We start from the raw sequence: 18,957 nt of genomic DNA, 5'->3' as shown, positions 1-18,957 counted from the left end.
TTATATCTGGAGTTGCTGGGGAAGATCTCCCACTATTTTGATCAGTCCAGTCAGCTGCGTCTGGAAGGCAGCAAGGCTGATTCAGGGGATGGGGGAGGGGGAGCTGAGAATGAACAGCACGTGCTAATGGAAGATGCTGTACTGGCCCCACCTGACTCCCTCCTCAGTGGCCTAGATGAGGCTACATTTCGATGCAGCGGAGAGAGAGAGTGGGTCATCTTCATTCACAAGGCACTGTGGGCACATTTCTGGAAGAGACAGAAAGCCATCCAAGGTGGCATCCCCCAAGCCCTCTTCTCCAAAGACTTGCTTCATAAGGACTTGAGATCATAAAGCTCGCTCTCTGTGGTACACCCTGTCAGGATAGTTCCAGCAACCCTGGGAGCCCAAGGCAGGAAGAGTTTGAATTCTGGGTCAGCCTGGGCTATAAAGACCCTGAAGTGGAAGGTGGGGTGTGGGGTGTGGAGAGAACTTTGGAGTCTGAGGTTTCCTTTTGGTGGTAGTTTTTATTGTATTTTTATGTATTTATTTTGTATCAGGGACATGCACACCACAGTGCTTATGTGGAGGTCATAGGACAACTGGCAGAAGACATTACCATCTGAACCACCTTTTCAATGGTCATGACAACTGACAGAAACAAGGGGCTTGGAGAGATGGCTCAGCAATGAAGAGAATTAGCTGCTTTTCCAGAGGACCAGGGTTCAATTCCCAGTACCCACATGGCAGCTCACAACTGTTTGTAACTCCCAATTTCTGGTACCCTCACACAGACATGCATGCAGGCAAAACACCAATGCACGTAAAATGAAAAGTTTAAAAAAAAAAAGGAAGAAAGGACCGGGGAAATGGCAGAGTCCTTGTTTTGCTAAGATCCAAGTTCGAGCCCTGAAACCACCAGGAAAAAACAAAAGGCTGATGTGGTGGCACATGCCTTTAATCCTACACAGAGACAGAGGCAGGCCAAGTCTCCATGATGAGTTCCAGAAGAAAGACCCTATCTGGGGGTGTGTTCGGGGATGGGGTGGGGTGCTCATTGGTTAAGATCATTTGCTGCTCTTGCAGAGGACTTGAATTTAACTCCCCGCACCCACATGGTGGCTCTCAACAGTGACTTCAGTTTCATGGGACCTGCTGCCCTCTTCCAACCCCCGAGGGTACTGCATAAACTTGGTGCACATGCATGCAAGCAAAACATCCATACTCGTAAAATAAGTAACTAAATCTTTAAAAAAAAAAAAAAGCTATCTGGCCATGGTGGCACACATTTTTAATCCTAGCACTCAGGAAGCAGGGGCAGGCAGGTCATTGTGAGTCTAGGCCAGCTAGGGCTACACTTGGAGAACCTGCCTCAAAAGTGAAGAAAAGTAGGCATAGGGGCGCGTACCTGTGATCCCAGCACTGGGAGGTGCAATCTGGAGGGTCCTTGGGGTGCAGAGTTCTACCAGCCTGACACACTCAGAGAATTCCAGGCTAGTGAGAAACTCAAATGCACACTCGAATGCATGGTGCATGTGCAGTCAAACTCATGGTGCATGCACACTCAAACACATGGTGCATGCACACTCAAACACATGGTGCATGCGCACTCAAACGCATCATCTGCTTTGCCCGGTGGTTTCAAAGGTTTCAGTCTGTGATCGCAGTGAGTGGCAGCATTGAGGGAGGGGTGTGGTGGAGCCCAGATGCTCACCTTACAGCAGCCAGGAAGCAGAGTGAGCAAGTAAGTCAGCACTGCCCACAATGACTGTCTTCTCAAGAGGTTCAAGCTCCTACCATCGCATTCGTTAAGAACTCAGTGGACTCAGCCTCTTCCGGGGTCAGCATTGTCCTGATCCAATCACACCTACCAGCAGGACAGCAGGAGACCCTTTAAAGGAAGGCTTCAGGAGATGCTTGACATCTGCTATTTCCTCCATGAGGCGGGGTTGGAGGCAGCACCTGAGAAGCCTGACCTCACATCTGTGGAAACTGAGGCAGAGCAAGGGTGACTTGCCTGAGACTGCGCCACAGCGTAAGTGGCAGAACCAGGATTCTATTCGTTTTCCTAGCACTATTATCATTCATCTGTTCATCTTATGGATGGCACTGAGTGACTCCCACGGGTGTGTGGCCTCTCTACCAGGGTCTGAGGGTGGGAGAGCCAGTGGCACAAACATGGCCTCAGCACACATGGTGAGTTTTTTCATCCCCTCAGGTCCAATCCCATAGCAGAAAGAAGCAGTGCTTAGAAATTCATTTAAAAAAAAAACACAGGCTGGAGAGATGGCTCAGTGGTTAAGAGCACTGACTGCTCTTCCAGAGGTCCTGAGTTCAATTCCCAGCAACCACATGGTGGCTCATAACCATCTGTAATGAGATCTGGTGCCCTCTTCTGGCCTGCAGTCACATATGCAGGCAGAATGCTGTACATAAAATAAATAAATAAATCTTTAAAAAAAAATCACAAACTAACTTAATAAAGCAGATAGGGCTTGAGGCACCCTATAGTGGTAGCACACCTGTTAGAATCTCCCAGTGAGGGGCTGCGGTATGGCTCAGTGGTAGAGCCCCTGCCTAGAATCCCCCAGTGAGGGACTGGGGGCGTGGCTCAGTGGTAGAGCCCCTGCCTAGAATCCCCCAGTGAGGGGCTGGGGTGTGGCTCAGTGGTAGAGCCCCTGCCTAGAATCCCCCAGTGAGGGGCTGGGGTGTGGCTTAGTGGATGTATAAGGCTTAGGTTCACACCCACCATCATAAAACAAAACAAAACAAAAAAACCTGGTCCATGAATCTAAACCCTCTTGAAAGGAGTTTGAGCTCAAGCTGACATGAGCTGACCAGCACTCTGCTTTTCTCTGCGGGGTTGACTTGTCTCGTGTTCTGCTCTGAGGACTCCTCTCCTCTCAGGGGCTACCGCCCTTTACTCATACAGTTCATCTCTGAAGTAGCTCACTGCCCAGAGTCCTGGGCTTGGTTTTGCTTGGTTCATCCTTTGAAGACACTGGACCATTTTAGGTCATTAGCCCAGGACAGAGGACTGTAGGACACCACAGGCTTATGGAGTCAGATCACTCAAGGCCTCCCGGGGCCATTGCTGGGCTTTTATAGAGCTGAGCAAGCAGGGACAGATTGCAAGTCAGGGATGCGTTTGTCTCACAGGAAGAAGGCTGCTGGTGCAGATTTTCCAAGCTAAATCCGGCATAGCCAAGGCTACAGATACAGACCTACAGGAGCAGCAAAGTGGGCACGCAGGATCAAGGCTCCTCTGTGTCGGTGGCAGGAGGATGACTCATGACAATCTTACTGAGGCAGGAGAATCACAAGCTCAAGGCCTGCCTGAGTTCAAGTCCAGCCCCCAAAACCTAAGGAGACTTTTCTTTTCTTTTTTTTTTTCCCCCAGAGCCGGGGACCGAACCCAGGGCCTTGCGCTTGCTAGGCAAGCGCTTTACCACTGAGCTAAATCCCCAACCCCAACTTTAGGAGACTTAAGCGAAGGCTGGGGATGTAGCTCAGTGGTAGAGTGCTTGCTGTGTGTGTGCAGGGCCCTGAGTTTGAATCCCAACACCATAAAAAAAAATCACTGGCTCAGTGGTTAAGAGCACGGACTGCTCCTCCAGAGGTCCTGAGTTCAAATCCCAGCAACCACATGGCGGCTCACAACCATCTGTAATGAGATCCGATGCCCTCTTCTGGTGTATCTGAAGACAGCTACAGTGTGTGTGTGTGTGTGTGTGTGTGTGTGTGTGTGTGTGTGTACACACTCTAATTCATTATGGCTGGTATGTGTGTGGAAGCAAGAAGATAACCTACCTGAAGGAGTCTATTCTCTCATTCTATGGCGTGAGTTGCTGGGAATTCAGTTCAGGTCCTGAGGCTGGGTGGCAAACACCTTTGCCATCTGAGCTATCTTGCTGGCCCATTTCTTAGTTTTTTTGAGGCAGGCTTTCGTGTAACCCAGGCTGGCCTTCAACTGGCTTAACACAGCCAAAGAAGAACTTGAAGGTCATCTTTCTTCCTCTACCTCCCCAGTGCTGGGATGATAGGTGTCACCATGTCACAGGCACCTCTAAACATACGAGTCACCCTAGAGAAAGCCTTCAGGTCTCGGTGTAAACGAAGCCCGAATCAGTGATACAGGATACTGCTGGGAGTTTAGGAAAGAGCTCTCCTAAGGTGGGAAGCAGAGAAAAAAAAAAAACTTCAGAAGCACATAACCTGGATGACCCTTGACCCTGGAGCATCACCTGACTCCGGTGGCTGCAAAGCTGTTCAGTAACTCGGAGGGAAGTGTGAGGAATACAGAAGCAAGAAGTCACCTGGAGTGGCCGGTGTCCTTCTTCCTGGACACCAGCGGTTCTGCTATCTTTGGGACACTGAGAGTCAGGGGAACAGCGGCTGGGGTGCACCTAGTGTGTGAGGGGCAGGGCCTGCAGGAGACATTAAGTTGTAGGGTGCCTGCGTGTGGCCTCAAACACCTTTGAATTGTTGGTGGCTCGATCTCGGGCTTCCGCCCTCTAGCTGCTCAGACAGCTCTCCCCTTCTCTTCCGGCCTCAGTTTCCCCATTCAGAGAGTAGTTAGGGGCAACAGCCTGCGCTCTCTGGACGAATCTTGAGCTGAGCTGGACTTAACTGAGGTCCAGGCGGCTTGGTACCCGGAGGGGTGGGCGGGCCCTGGGATCTGGCCACAGCCGCTTGGGTCCCGCCCCCGGTCCCTGCGGGGCTGTGCCCGAAGGCCCCGCCCCCCGCCCACGAGGAAGTGGCTGCGGCGCTGCGCGGGTCTCAGAGCCGGTTCGGCGCGTCGACTGTCCAGAGTCCGCGGCCGAGGAGACCCGAGGTGAGGGACGTGGGGTGGTCACGAGGTGTGTGTGGGATCTGAGGCTACCTAGAAGTCAGGGAACTCGAGCGATGTTCGACGGTGAGGGGGCTGAGGATGAGAGAGGAGTGGAGAGCCGTGTGCATGGGGGCCTGGTGGGGCTCCCGGCGAGGGTGGGGCTGGCGAGGAGATAATGGGGGACCGCGTTCTGGGGATGCGGGGTGCGGTGGGAAGGGTCGCAGAGAGTCCCCGCGCACTCCACGCCATCGAGGCGGCACAGCCCCAGCCCTCGCTCCCCCTCTTCGCTTTCCTGGCCCCGCTTTCCTATCCTCGCGTCCCGAGTTGCCCCGTTACTTTGGGCGCAGGGCCCCACGCCCAGTCACTTCCCCCTTGGTTCGCAGCCTTCCGGGTTGTTGAGACCGGGAAATGAGCTAGCACCCTGCCCCGCCTCACCCCCCCCCCCCCCCCAGTGACCATGCCCATTCAGCAGGGGTCCAGGTTCCTGGGTCTCACCCGGTCTGGGCGAGTAGACCCGGGCGGCGCGAGGGGCACCCAGCCAGGCCATCCTGGACAGGGCAGGTTTGGTGGGGCCGGCGAGCGGGCAGGAATCCTGAACTGGGAGCCAGCCCAGGTGCTGGCCGTGGAGCTTGTTCCCGGGAGGCAGCTCCAGCCTGGGGCGGTGTAGCTGCTCCTGCTGTTGTGGCTGCTGACGCAGGCGAGCTACCTCGCCTGTGTAGAGCTCAACTTACCTTGCCTGAAAAATGGGGACCTTCCAGATCCGGAGGCTTAGCGGCCAGATGTGGCCAATACACTTGGCAGTGTGCCTGCCTGCCTGCAGACCTCATTTCTGCACTTGGGTGAACCTGGCCTTGTGTGGTGGTGGCGGTAGGGTGGGTTGGTGTCCGAAGCCCTGCGGGGCGACTTGGAGGGAAGTTCAACTTCTTCACGTGGACAATTAAAAAAAAAATAGATTTACCAGGTTGGCTTCGACTGTAAGAGAATGTGCGGGGCTGGGAGACCGAGCAGGGCATCATAAAAGCACTGACCGGGGAGCATGAGGGTCTGAGTTTGAATTCCGGGACGTCCATGGCGCTCACACACACACACAAGTGCAAGGCAAAGTTCTGTGTGAATGAAAATTCCTAGTGATTCTCTTTTGCTCTGGGTTGTTTTGTTTTCTAGACAGGGTCTTTCCTCCCCTCCTTCTTTCCCACACCTCCCAGGCTGACCTTGAACTCTTAGAGCTCTGCCTCCCCAATGCTGAGATTAAAGGTGAACACACACCGGGGGAACTTTTAAATAACAAATAACGTTAACCAGAGTTAATTTTGTTCTGTCTTGGTCCCTGGGCCTCGAATTTATTAGGCAAATGCTCTACCAATGAGCCACACCCTCGGCCTCCCCAGTGGTATGTGGGTTTTTGCAATCTGTCACTCATCCATTAAAAAAGGATTTTCTGTAGTAAAGAATCCTAAGAGAGAGGGATTTAAAAGTTTGCTTTTTCAAGTTACTAAGTTCATCCGTGTTATTTTCTCCTTTTAAAGATTTATTCTTACGTGTTGGGTGGCACACACACACACACACACACACACACACACACACACACACGAGCCCCAGGGTGGTGGAAATGATACCCCCTGGAGCTAGAGTATTTATTTGGTGGTTGTAGGTTGTGAGCTGCTGGAGTCCCAGGTTCGCTTGCACAGAGCCCTCTTTCCACCCTATGTTCTATCTGTCCTTACACAAGCTAGCACACTGCCCTTCCAAGGCACAGGACAAATGAGGCTCTCTCCACAGCCCTGCCAGCACCGAGTGTTCTGGGTTTTGGAGAAGTTTAATTTTGACTATCAAAACTGCTGTTTTACAGTATTTTGGAATTTATTTTCATCTGTGTTGCTGGATTTGACATTCCCCTCACTCACTCAAGGGCAGCCCAGAGGAGGAAGGGGAGGAGGAGGAGGAACTAGGGGCTTGGAGGGCCGCTCACACCACCCAGGCTACCCACAACAGGAAGTTGAGTAAGGCTTAGCACCATAAAGAAGAAAAAGAAAGGGCTGCTGGCTCTGCTCTACTGAGCGCCTGAGCTGGGCGGGGACTTCCTGGATTGCCTGTGGAGCCAAGGTTCTTGCTGCAGGGAACTCCTGCCTGGTCTAAGTCTCAGATCCAGCCAAAATGTGGATTCAAGGAAACAGAGCCAAGAAAAGCCAACTGAGAAGGAAGGACCAACAGGCTGTCCCCATTTGGGCCCAGGTTGGGGCCAGGGCAAAGGATGCCCCGCCCGGATGGAGAGTTAGAGGAGTATTTATTTATAACTACATTTATTTATTTGTGTGTGGGGGTGGGGGGAGTGAGAGGGCAAGTTACAAGAGCTGCTTGGTCCCTTGTTTCACTATGTGGGTCCTGGGGATCAAACTCAGGTCACCAGGCTAGGCTGGAAGCTCCCCCTATCTGTCTGTCTGTCTGTCTGTCTGTCTGTCTGTCTGTCTGTCTAATTTATCACAGGTTCTCCGTATGAAGCCCAAGCTGGCTTCAAACTCATGATCCTCCAGCCTCAGCCTTCTGTGTCTTTGATGAGCAGCAGCACACCCTGTTGGAGAGTTGTCAACCCTGTCATGTCGTCCCGTGCTCCACCCCCCCCCCCCCAAAAAAAAGTGTTTCTCGGTTCATCATCCCTCAATACAGACAGCAGGAGAGTGGAAATCATTCAGCAATGGTCAGGAAGTATTCCTGGAGGGTTGGAGTGTGGCTCAGTGGTAGAGCCCCTGCCTAGAATCCCCCAGTGAGGGGCTGCTGGGGTGTGGCTCAGTGGTAGAGCATCTGCCTAGAATGTAGAAGGCTTTGGGCACCATCCCCAATAGTGTGAAAGAAAGCAAAACAAGAACCCCTCAGTTTATTTTGTATCTGAAGCTGGCCTCAAATTCATGCCTTTCCTGCCTTTCCTGTCTCTAGAGTATAAGGGATTACTGGCACTTGCTAACAGGCACAGTTTAGGAATTTGTGTCTATGGGGCTGTCAGATGGCTCAGTGGTTAAGAGCACTGGCTGCTCTTCCAAAGATCCTGAGTTTATCTCTCGGCAACCACCTGGTGGCTCCCAGCCATCTATAATGGGATCTAGTGCCCTCTTCTGGCATGTGGGTGTACATGCAGACAGAGGTCTCATATACATTAAGTCTTAAAAAAACAAAGAATTCCTGTCTAAAAAATGTAGGATCATGCTGAAGACCCTAGTCTTTTATGTTTTGGGGCATTCTCAGGATAGAAACCCCAAGTCACTTTGAAGACCCAAAGTGCCTTTGCTAGGAACTTCAAGGGAAACAGACCCTTCCTCAGCCTGACAGACCCACTTCACACTCCCTCCTTTTCCCCTCCCAGCACTGGGTCTCCTGGCAGGGGGTAACCACGCTCTTGGGAGAAGAGTCAGCCCTGTGCTGGCTGGAGATGGCTTGGGGACAGACAGGAAATTTGATTCAGGATCTCTGTTTCCCAGGCAATAATAGGTCAGGAGCAGTCTGGAAGTCTTGCAGTCTCCCTGGGCCATCTCTTTGACAGATGATGAGAGGTCTTAGGGTGGAGCTGAGCAATAGTGTGGATAGGCCCTGGGTCAGATCCCAGCAGTAAAGTAGGTAAATAAAAATCCTCCCTAACTTCCTGTGTGTCAGGATTACAGGTTTGTGTCACTACACCCCACTCCTGGTAGCATTTCTCAGTGGGTGGGTTTGGTTTTTGTTTGTTTTTGAGACAGGATCTCACTGTGTAGCCCTGGCTGTCCATGAACTATATGTAGACCGGCTGGCCTTGCACACACCGAGATCCACCTGCCTCTGTTGTGAGTGCTAAGGCACCCCGAGCAGCATCTGTGTACTTTTTACATTAAGGTGGATGACAGGCAGAGGGTCACACTCCCTGCCCCTCCCCTCTGGGAGGTGGGGAGGGGGCGCTGCCAGTTGGGTTGCTTTTCAGACAGGATGAGATGAGTCTTCCCCTTCCGTTGTCTGCCTCCTATGCTGTCAGCACTCCTGCTAAAGTGTGATTGGCTGGTAGGTGTGTGTGAACCTTTTACATAGTCACCCTATGGCTCTGGTTAGTGTTAGCAGCTTTTTACTGCTTCCATACACAACCTTTAGGTTCACATTGGAGTACAGGGACCAAGCAGAGCTCAGCTGGGCTTTGGAGTGGCTTCTGGCTTGGCTGTGCCCGATGACCTGCTTTATAGATTAGGCTGATTTCAAGCTTCCTCTGTTGATCTTTTCATGTTTTGAGACAGGGTTTCTCTGTGTATCCCTGGCCGTCCTGGAACTCACTCTGTAGACCAGGCTGACCTGGAACCTCAGAGATCCTCCTGCTTCTGCCTCCTGAGTGCTGGGATTAAAGGCTTGCATCTCCTTCTGGGGTGCATGCCTTTGTATAGCCTTTTGTAGTAAAGGGAGCCCTGTAAGACCGATAAAAACACCAGTGATAGTGCTATGATCCAAACTGGAATTCCTTCTAACTTAAAAAAATTTTTTTTAAATTTTTAATTGTGTCTCTCTGTGCACATGTGACTGCAGTGCCTGCAGAGGCCAAGAGAGGGCGCTGGATCCCCCTCAGAGCAAGAGTTAAAGCCGGTTGTGAGGGCACACAGATAGTCCTGGTTTCTGTTGGCACAGGTGTCCTTTGCGTCCCTGTTGTATCTGGAGTGGAGGTTTTCACCTCTAAGCAGGAGCTGGACAGGTCTGGGGCGGAGCTTATTGGGGAAGGCACTGTGGAAGGTTCCTGATGCAGCTGAGCCCAGATTCAAAATGGCCAAGGGTGTGGGTCAGAGTGGGGTGTGTGTGTGTGCGCTCGCGCGCATGCGCATGCATGTGTCTAAGTGAAGAGCATATAGGCTGAGGGAACAGCCTGAGCACAGGCCTGAGGCAGGAAGTGTGCCTGTGTGGTTCAGGGTTAGCCTGTGGGGCTGGGGAGGGCATGTCAACGTCTATGTTAATCTTTCATGAACTGTTTTTCTATTTACTTGTATGTGTGTTCATGTATGTACCACACATGCACAGGTTACAGAACAACCTGAGGAAGTCAGGTCTCTCCTCCCATCATGTGGGTCCCGGGGATTGAACTCAGGTTTGGCAGCAAGTGCTTTTGCCCACTGAATACATCCATCTAGCCCGGTAGACTACCCAGTTCCTGATCACCTACGGGCTGTGCAGTGTTGTTGTTTTGTAAGACAGCGTTTCTTGTGGTTCAGACTGGCTTGGATGGAATCCACTCTGTGCTGAAGATGACTTTTTGAATGTATTACTCTCCTGCCTCTGCCTCTTCAGCTTGTGTCAACACAGCTGGTTTGTGTGGTGCCGAGGAGGGTAAGCGCTCTGTCAGCTGAGCTACATTCCCAGCCCTGGTTGGTTTTTTTTTTTTTTTTTTTTTTTTTTTTTGAGACAAGGTCTGGGTAGCCCAGGGTGGCCTCAAATCTTACTCTCCCATTGCTGAATTACAGGCATGTGCTGTCAAGCCCAGCCTAGGAATACCATCCCACTCTGCTCTCTCCACAGCTGGAGATGGGGTCCACTGTTCAGATGGGAAATGGGGTTCAGAGACAACAGGTGAAGTGCTTTGGCTCACACAGCTGGCAGACCGTTCCATGATGTCTCCCCATACTCTGGAAACACGACTCTGGGGGTGGGGTGGGGGTTGGGCAGAACAGGGATGTGGATGAGGAGATTTTGGGTATTTTAGATGGGTGCCTTAGTGGAGTAAGACTAGAGAGAACGACAGAGAAGAGATCCCAGGTATGAAAGCATGGATTGGAGTGGCTAGGAAGCACATCTGACAGGATGCAGGAGAAGCATGGTGAGTGCCCTGGAGGAGGGGCCTTGTGCTTCAGGTCAGCCAAGGGCCCAGAGGCAGTTCTTTAGCCAGGCAGGGCTGTTGTGAAGAGGGTGTTCCTTTTCAGTCTCAGAGACCTCTAACCTGAGTGTGTAGGGGAGGAAGCTGTGGGAGCCCAGCCTGGCCCCAGAATGCCATCTTACCTGCTTTGCTCAACGCACAGGGTCTGGGAAGGAAGGACCAGGCACTGACTGGCCTAACTGAATTGTGGGTAGGCTCTGCTTTAAGTGGACTAGGGATATTGTTTAATTTTTACACTGTTCTTATATGGGACTGTGTGTGTGTGTGTGGGGGGGGTTACTACACTATGAAGAAACTGAGGCACAGGTGAAGAGTAGCAGGTCTGAGTGGCTCAGGGTCCCAGCCCCTACTCACATAGTGTCATTGCCTGGGGTCCTAAGCTCTGTTCTACCCCAACCTTTTGTTTCCTGCAGCCCAGGATATCTTGGGACACGTGCTGTCTTGGGATGAGGAACACTAGGACTCAAGGAGAGCTTGTAACATACATGACCTGTCGGGAAACCAGGGTGATCAGACTGTTCCTCCCTGCCAAGAGCAGGGCACCAGTGACTTGAATTCTGCCTTCCCCCTTAGGTCCAGGAGACAAGTGACTATGGCTTACCACAGCTTCCTGGTGGAACCCATCAGCTGCCATGCCTGGAACAAGGACCGTACTCGTGAGTACACACTTCTGCGGGGTGGCCTCCAAACTGGGACTGCTTGGGACCTGCTGGGTCCAATAGGGTGACAGGGTAGTGGGACAGCTTTGAGGGGCAGGATGCAGCTAGACTCCACATCTTGGGTCTCTGTTCCTAGTGGTTGCTCCTAGGAGAGGGGTATAGAACTGAGGAGCAGGCAGGTAGAAAGGCAGATGTTGGCATGCTGGGTGGGTCGGTTTAACAGCCTGGGCCTCCTAGATCCACTCAGATGGGTGGTGGTGCACACCTATCATCCCAGAACTCAGGAGACTGAGGCAGGGGGCTTATAAATTTGAGGCCAGGACTGGAGAGATGGCTCAGCAGTTATGAGCAGTGACTACTTTTCCAGAGGTCCTGAGTTCAATTCCCAGCAACCACATGGTGGCTCACAACCATCTGTAGTGGGTTCTGATGCCTTCCTCTGGTGTGTCTGAAGACAAGAGACAGTGTACTCACATACATACATTAAAAAAAAAAAAAGTCTGAGGCCAGCCCGAGCTGCAGCGAGACCTCTTTCCAAAAACAACAAATCGGGCCAGTGAGATGGCTCAGCTTGCCAAGCAAGCCTGAGGAATTTGATCACCAGAACCCACATGGTGGAGGGAAAGAACTCCCGACTGCAAGGTGCCCTCTGACTTGGATTCCCATGCCATGGCACGTGCACATGCACACGCTCGCACACACACACACACACGAACACACAAAATGTGAAATACTTAAGAGAGGAATGTCAGAGACAGGGCAATAGGGACTTCTGCTAAGATAGAGCTGTGGGATGGGGTGAGGCTCTAGTGGGGAGCTGAGGTGGGTAGGGTGGGCACCCATGCTGCTGCCTCCTTAGGCTCATGCCTGTCTCCCTGCAGAGATCGCCATCTGCCCCAACAACCACGAGGTGCACATCTACGAGAAGAGCGGTGCCAAGTGGAACAAGGTGCACGAGCTCAAGGAGCACAACGGGCAGGTGACAGGTGGGTGACCACCAGTCCCCCGAGGGGCAAGGGCAGGGCCAGTGTGGCCAGCTCACAGTATTAGTTGGAATAGTCTGGGCTGCAGTGAGAATGCCCGATTCCAGTTGACTTAGGGACCATGAAGATGGCTTAGTGGATAAAGAGGCCAAACTCGAAGATCTGAGTTCCATCCCCAGGACCCCACTCGGTAGGGGTGCAAGTTCCTGCAAGTTGTCCTCTGACATCCACAGACTAGTGTCACGCATAAGGCACTAAGTAAATGGATAAATTCTTAAAGGTGGTAAAGAAATTATGTTGGTGTGCATAACTAAACACTTAGATGTTCAGGAGAGGTCTGATCGACAAGCTCTTAGCATCAGGAGGTACGGTTCTTACCAGTTTCTTGGCTTTACTTCCAAAATGTTTGGTGTTAGCTGGTGAAGATGGTCAGCGTTCACCCTCCCCCCCCCCCCCACCGCTTGCCCCGAAATAAGCTTTAGTAGGCACCCGTAGAGTGTGAGGGGTGGGGGAGGGGATGCTGCTCAACTGTATAGCAGTAGAGCATTTAAACAGAACCCCCCAGTCAGGGGCAGGAGTTGTGGGCCAACAGTAGAACACCTGCCTAAAATTCTCCAGGGGAACTGGAGGCGTGGATCAGTGGTAAGAACACTTGGTTAGTGTGAGCAAGACCCTGGGCACCACAGTTAAAGATCTGAACGTGGCCACTATAGCTTGAGTGCCTTAAGTCTTACGTCCTCTGACCTGACCCTGCAGGCATCGACTGGGCCCCCGAGAGTAACCGCATTGTGACCTGCGGCACAGACCGCAATGCCTATGTGTGGACGCTGAAGGGCCGCACGTGGAAGCCCACGCTGGTCATCCTTCGGATTAATCGAGCTGCCCGCTGCGTGCGCTGGGCCCCCAATGAGAACAAGTTCGCCGTGGGCAGTGGCTCCCGTGTCATTTCCATCTGTTATTTTGAGCAGGAGAATGACTGGTGGGTGCTTGGTTGGGGCCAGGGAAGGCTGTGGGGGTGGAGGAACCTGGGTTGGGGTGTGGGGGCTCGTGGAGCCCAGAACCACAGACTTCTGTGATGTGAGATCAGAATGTCCTCTGAGCCTTACTGGTGAGGTACAGGTCCTCTCTACTGTGCCTCCACAGCTCTGACTTGGTAATAAAAGGGGCATAGTTACTTCTGGGGACACTACACGGAGCTCTATGCACATGCTGCCACCAGCTTCCTGGCAGCACTGTGAACCGGGCTTGACAGCTACGTGTCAGAGACCACTCATGAACACCCAGCCACATTTTTTTTTTTTTAAAGGCGGGGTCTGAATGTAGAGGACCTCAAGCTCAGTGTATAGCCAAGGATGACCTTGAACTTGTGTTCCTCTCGCCACCGCCACCCTAGTACTGGGAAGACGGGTGCACTGTCCACCGTGCCTGCTCTGTGCAGGGCTAAGGATGGAGCCTAAGGCTTCATGCATGCGGCTGAACCATATTCCAAACCCTAGTTTGGTTTTGGTTTTGGTTTTTGGTTTTTGAGGCAGGGTCTTGCTATGTAGCCATGGCTACCCTTGAATTCAATTCTTTTTTTTTTTTTTTTTTTTTTTTTGGTTCTTTTTTTCGGAGCTGGGGACCGAATCCAGGGCCTTGCGCTTCCTAGGCAAGTGTTCTACCACTGAGCTAAATCCCCAACCCCTCAATTCTCTATTTTTATTTCTGTGTGCCAGACACCTGTCCCACCTGTGTCTTAATCTCCACAGTGAGTTGGAGGACAGGGACCGTTTGGTGTCTGGGAAAACAGAACTTAGATTCCACCCTAACCGTTTAGAAGCACATGATCTTAGGTGGTTGGTAGTGGCAAGGCATTGAGTTCTGACCTCAGAAGGAACCCAGTCTACCACTGCCTGAAGTAGGCTCTCCGTGTCTTACCTGTTGAGCCTACTGTCCCCAGGATGCTGCTGCAGGTCATGTTACACACCTGCCTGCCTTTCTCACCCGTGTGTCTAGGTGGGTGTGCAAACACATCAAAAAGCCCATCCGCTCCACTGTCCTTAGCCTGGACTGGCACCCCAACAACGTGCTCCTGGCTGCAGGCTCCTGTGACTTCAAGTGCAGGTGAGCTGGGCATTGGCTGGGAGGGAGAGCCCTGCCTGGGAGGGAGAGCCCTACCAGACAAAACAGCTTGGAGTGGAGGGTGGAGGAGGAGTCCCAAGTCCCTCCTTCTGAACTAGCTCCTGATGGCCAACAAGATGACCTGGGGGCCCCTAAGACATCAGTTTACTCTGCAAATGGTCACCATCCTGGCCTCCTAACACCCCAGGGTTGATGGAGTCCTTGCAAAGTCTCCCCAAGTCCTCCTCCCCTGCCTCCTTCACTCCAGCTGTCCTGATGTCCACTGAAGGAGAACGGTGTGTACTTAATTCCCACTAGCATATGAATGACTAGATAACCTGGACAAAACTCACTTTGTTATTTTTCCACTTCTGACTCTCTCGGCCAGTGAATCCAAATTCCTCCCAGCTCCTGGCAGACTAGGACTCTTCTTCAAGTGTGAATTGTCACTTGGGAAACTGCAGGCAACAGAGACCCCTCTCCTGATCGTGGGCCCAGAGTCTATGTGGTCTCACTGGGTTTGGGTTTGCGCACACCCGCGGCTTTCACATTCTCGAGATAGTGTCATGCTGTGTAGCCCAGGCTACCACCTATGATCCTCCATTATAGATGTGCGTTGTGTGGGCCAGGAGGAGGGTGCAGAATTGGAGCACAAGAGGACTAGTCGTAAATAACTGGCCTGCAGGGACACCCTCTGTAAGCATACTAGTTGGGCGGTCAGCTTTCGGGGGAGGATCCTAAGGGACCAGGTCACAAGAAGCTGAGGTAGGAGGCTTCCCATCCCAACCCCATCTCAGGAACAGAGAGCAGAGGCTCAGACTCCATCAAGCTGGAATATGCCAGTCCCTTGCGATCAGGTCTAGGATCCACAGGCTCATGCTGTCTGGCTTTGGGGAGGACCCTCTTCTCAGGCTCCCGCCAACCCCCTCCTCCTTTCACTCTATGTTACAGGATCTTCTCTGCCTATATCAAGGAGGTGGAGGAACGGCCAGCCCCTACACCGTGGGGCTCCAAGATGCCCTTTGGGGAGCTGATGTTTGAATCGAGCAGCAGCTGTGGCTGGGTGCATGGTGTCTGCTTCTCGGCCGGTGGGAGCCGAGTTGCTTGGGTCAGCCATGACAGCACTGTGTGCCTGGTAGATGCTGAGAAGAAGATGGCGTGAGTGTGGGGCCAGAGAGGTGGGGAAAGAAACTACAACTGAAGCCCAGAGCAGGAGGCAGGGAGGGGATGCATGTAGCTGACCCAGTGTCTCTTTCAGCGTGGCAACCCTGGCCTCTGAGACATTACCGCTCCTGGCCATCACCTTCATCACAGAAAATAGTCTCGTGGCAGCGGTAAGTGGCATCTGGGGAGTCAAACCTTCATCCATATAATACACAGACTAGTTTGGGTTATGGGACAGTAACAAAATTCCTATGCTGTATTTTAAGGTCTCACTATGAAGTCTAGGCTGGTCTTCTCTTTCACCTTTACATTCTCCATGCTGGCCTTTAATTCACTTTGTAATGTAGGCCAACCTGTCAGTATTCTGGGTTGCTTGAATGATCAAAGAGATGCCCTGCTGGATGGATATAGGCTTGTCAGCAGCAGGGGCTGATGGGAGATCAGCCTCTCAGGAAATGAACTGACTGCTTCCTTGAAGCCCTTTTTGTTACACAAAAGGTACCTTTGCAAGTCAATTTCCACATACCAAAACCTCTTATCTAGGGGCTGTCTTAAAAGACCATCACCTCAGGCCATAGGAGACAGCCTGGTTTGCCAGGCCTGCCTGTGACTAAGTTATGCAAAAGATCTGAGAACCACTCGTTCCTTGTTCTTTCCCTTTCCCCCTCTTCCCCTCTGTCCCTTCTCTCCCCCCTCCCCTCCATGTGCTCATGGCCAGCCTCTACTCCTCTCCTCTTCTACTCTTCTTCTCTCAAACCTTTCCACATTGGAAAAAGAAAAGATCTGAGAATCTTTCAAAAGAACATCATGAAAGCTCAGATAATAATCACTGACAGAAGGCTACCTCCCGGGGAAGGGGAGTCTGATGGAAGCTTTGTTTCCAGTTCTTCCACTCTCACAGGTTGCCCTCTGACTTCTACATGACCTATGGCACCTGCACGAGTGTGCGTACCTATGTATGTGTACACACACCCCCCAAATTAAAAAAAAGAAAAAGTTTTAGAGGCAGGCCCCTGGGAATGGACTCAGGGTCACCAAGTGTCCCCAAAACTACTGTCCCTTCTGTACACTGTTCTGTCACTATGGAGAGCTTGTTTTCTGCTGGAGGATCACCCAGCTGGGGTGAAGGTCTAAGGAGTCCTATACGTACATGAAGTAGATGCAGGCCTTTCTGAGCTGTCCCTACTTGACACATCGAGGGTTGAGGTCCCTTTCTCTCTCAAGTCCCTACCTCACATGATGCTTCAGTGGCATTCGTTCCTTCCTTAGGGCCACGACTGCTTCCCGGTGCTGTTTACCTATGACAACGCTGCGGGGACATTGAGCTTTGGTGGCCGGCTGGATGTGCCCAAGCAGAACTCCCAGCGTGGCCTGACAGCCCGAGAGCGCTTCCAGAACCTCGACAAGAAGGCCAGCTCTGAAGGGGGTGCAGCCACAGGGGCTGGCCTGGATTCACTGCACAAGAACAGCGTCAGGTGCTTCCTCCACAGAGACCCACTTCAGAGGGCTGGGCGGGAGCCAGAGGGAGGTGGGTGGGGCTGCAGAGCACGGTGCTGCAGTGGGGAGGGGACAGGGCAGACCTCCAGGCTGCGTTCCAACAGTAGGAACTTAGCAGTCATCCTGGCTCTACACATCTGGATAGCTAGGGCTTGCCTAGGCACATTGGGGCCTCTAGGATGCAGCCTTCTTGTGGGGTATCTTGCTAGATTCCTTCCCAGTTGAATCAATCAACCTTTTTGGGAAACCCTCCAAAACCCCAAAGCTATCAACCACAGGGATCCACCCCTGTAACTTAGTAGGGAGCATGGACTCTGCTGGTCTTCAGCTAGCTGAGCCTTATGAGGTTTGAGCCAGTGTCTAAACTAAGCCCAGCCTGGGGGTTGTTCTGTCAGTATGTCCTCCTAGACCTTTCTCTAGCCCCCTCTCCCCCAAGCTCAGGACATTAGTGGCACTCTACATTCCCACACATGTCTAGGCCTCGAGTGTCTTGTTCCACAGCTAGGACTGTTTCCCTCACCTGCCACTGTTCCTGCAAGCCTTGTTTCCTGACTAGTGCTACCTCATCTTGGTATTATTTCTCATGGGAGTGGGTCTGGGAGCTCATGGCCAGCAAGCTCGACCCCTAAACCCAGCCTTCTTACAGTCAAATCTCGGTGCTCAGCGGGGGCAAGGCCAAGTGCTCGCAGTTCTGCACCACAGGCATGGACGGTGGCATGAGCATCTGGGATGTGAAGGTAATGTACCCTGGCCTGGCCTGGAGAGTATCTCTTGCCTTTCAGGCTTGCATGCCTTTTTGTGCTGGGGCTGTGGTGGGTGTGAGGTATCTGCAGGACAGCTGAGAACCCGCCTATCCATTCTCCTTGCAGAGCTTGGAGTCAGCCTTGAAGGACCTGAAGATCAGATGAGCTGTGAGGAGTGCTGTCCTCATCCCACATGCTGGGGAGGAGGGAAAGGGGTTGGGGAGGCTAAGGGCTGCTTTGCTGAATGCTTCTAGGGTGTAGTACAGGTCTGCAAAGGGGATGCTCTCTCTCCAAAGAGGGGAAGAGGAAGGTGGGGAACTTTCCTGCCTATTTAATGAAAATGTGCCTTTTAAAGAGATGCTTTCATTCATTGCAAACCAAAAACAAGACAAAAAACCCAAAGCACAATGCTGGTCATAAACTGCTTCAAAATGTGGGCTAATAAACATACCAAATGTGGACAGGCCTGCCTTGTCTGATGTCAGGTGGCAGATGGACGGGGGTCTGTCCCGCGGGGGCTTCAGCTGTCAGGACCAGCCTTGAATTTGAGATGCTTCTGTTTCAGGTCACTTGTTAAGTGGTGCGACTCTGATACAAATGGGTACGCATTGCTCTGGACCTTAGTGCTTACCTCTCATTTCTACACTATGATGCAGGAAACTGGTTTCTGGCAAATGCTCATTGGTGTTTGTACAATCCCGTATTTCTATTTTGGTCTGATGCCTTTTGTCTTTGGGTTAGTCTTTATACAGCACCACAACTGACATTTTACAATTACAGCAAAGATCTCCTATGGTGACAACCATCCTTCTGTAGGACAGAAATCACCCAACCAGAAGCATCAAGCCATACAAGCTCCCACTATTAATTCAGCCTAGGCCTCACCAGCACTATACCAAAGGTCATCACATCTATGGCCTCCTCCAAGTGGGCAAAGGCTTCAACAAGCCACGCACAAATGCACACCCCTCTGCCTCCAACCCAAGCAGTACACTTTAGTCGGTGTTAGGAACCTCAATCAGGAACCCTGTCAAGGCACCCCCCACCACTTACATCTCACAAACAACCTTTTTACTATGCCCTAGGGCTAGCAACAAGGTATTGCTAGAAACCTATTACCTTCCTCATTCTGGAGCCA

General features: G+C 52.0%; 1 protein-coding gene across 1 annotated transcript; it reads left to right on the top strand.

The window, feature by feature from the left end:
• Positions 1–4,745: 4,745 nt before the first annotated feature.
• On the top strand, positions 4,746–18,278 carry Arpc1b (actin related protein 2/3 complex, subunit 1B). Its single transcript, NM_019289.3, is given in 10 exon segments — positions 4,746–4,813; positions 11,247–11,329; positions 12,214–12,318; positions 13,072–13,294; positions 14,311–14,418; positions 15,367–15,573; positions 15,674–15,749; positions 16,849–17,054; positions 17,723–17,813; positions 17,946–18,278. Coding segments are annotated over 9 exon segments (1,119 nt in total). The 5' UTR covers positions 4,746–4,813; positions 11,247–11,265; the 3' UTR covers positions 17,985–18,278.
• The last annotated feature ends 679 nt before the right edge of the window (positions 18,279–18,957 follow it).

Source organism: Rattus norvegicus, chromosome 12 (assembly GCF_021556685.1).
Source record: "Rattus norvegicus strain SHRSP/BbbUtx chromosome 12, alternate assembly SHRSP_T2T, whole genome shotgun sequence".
Classification (NCBI taxonomy): domain Eukaryota; kingdom Metazoa; phylum Chordata; class Mammalia; order Rodentia; family Muridae; genus Rattus; species Rattus norvegicus.
Note: the sequence above shows the minus strand (reverse complement) of the source record. Positions and strands in the feature narration are given on the sequence as shown.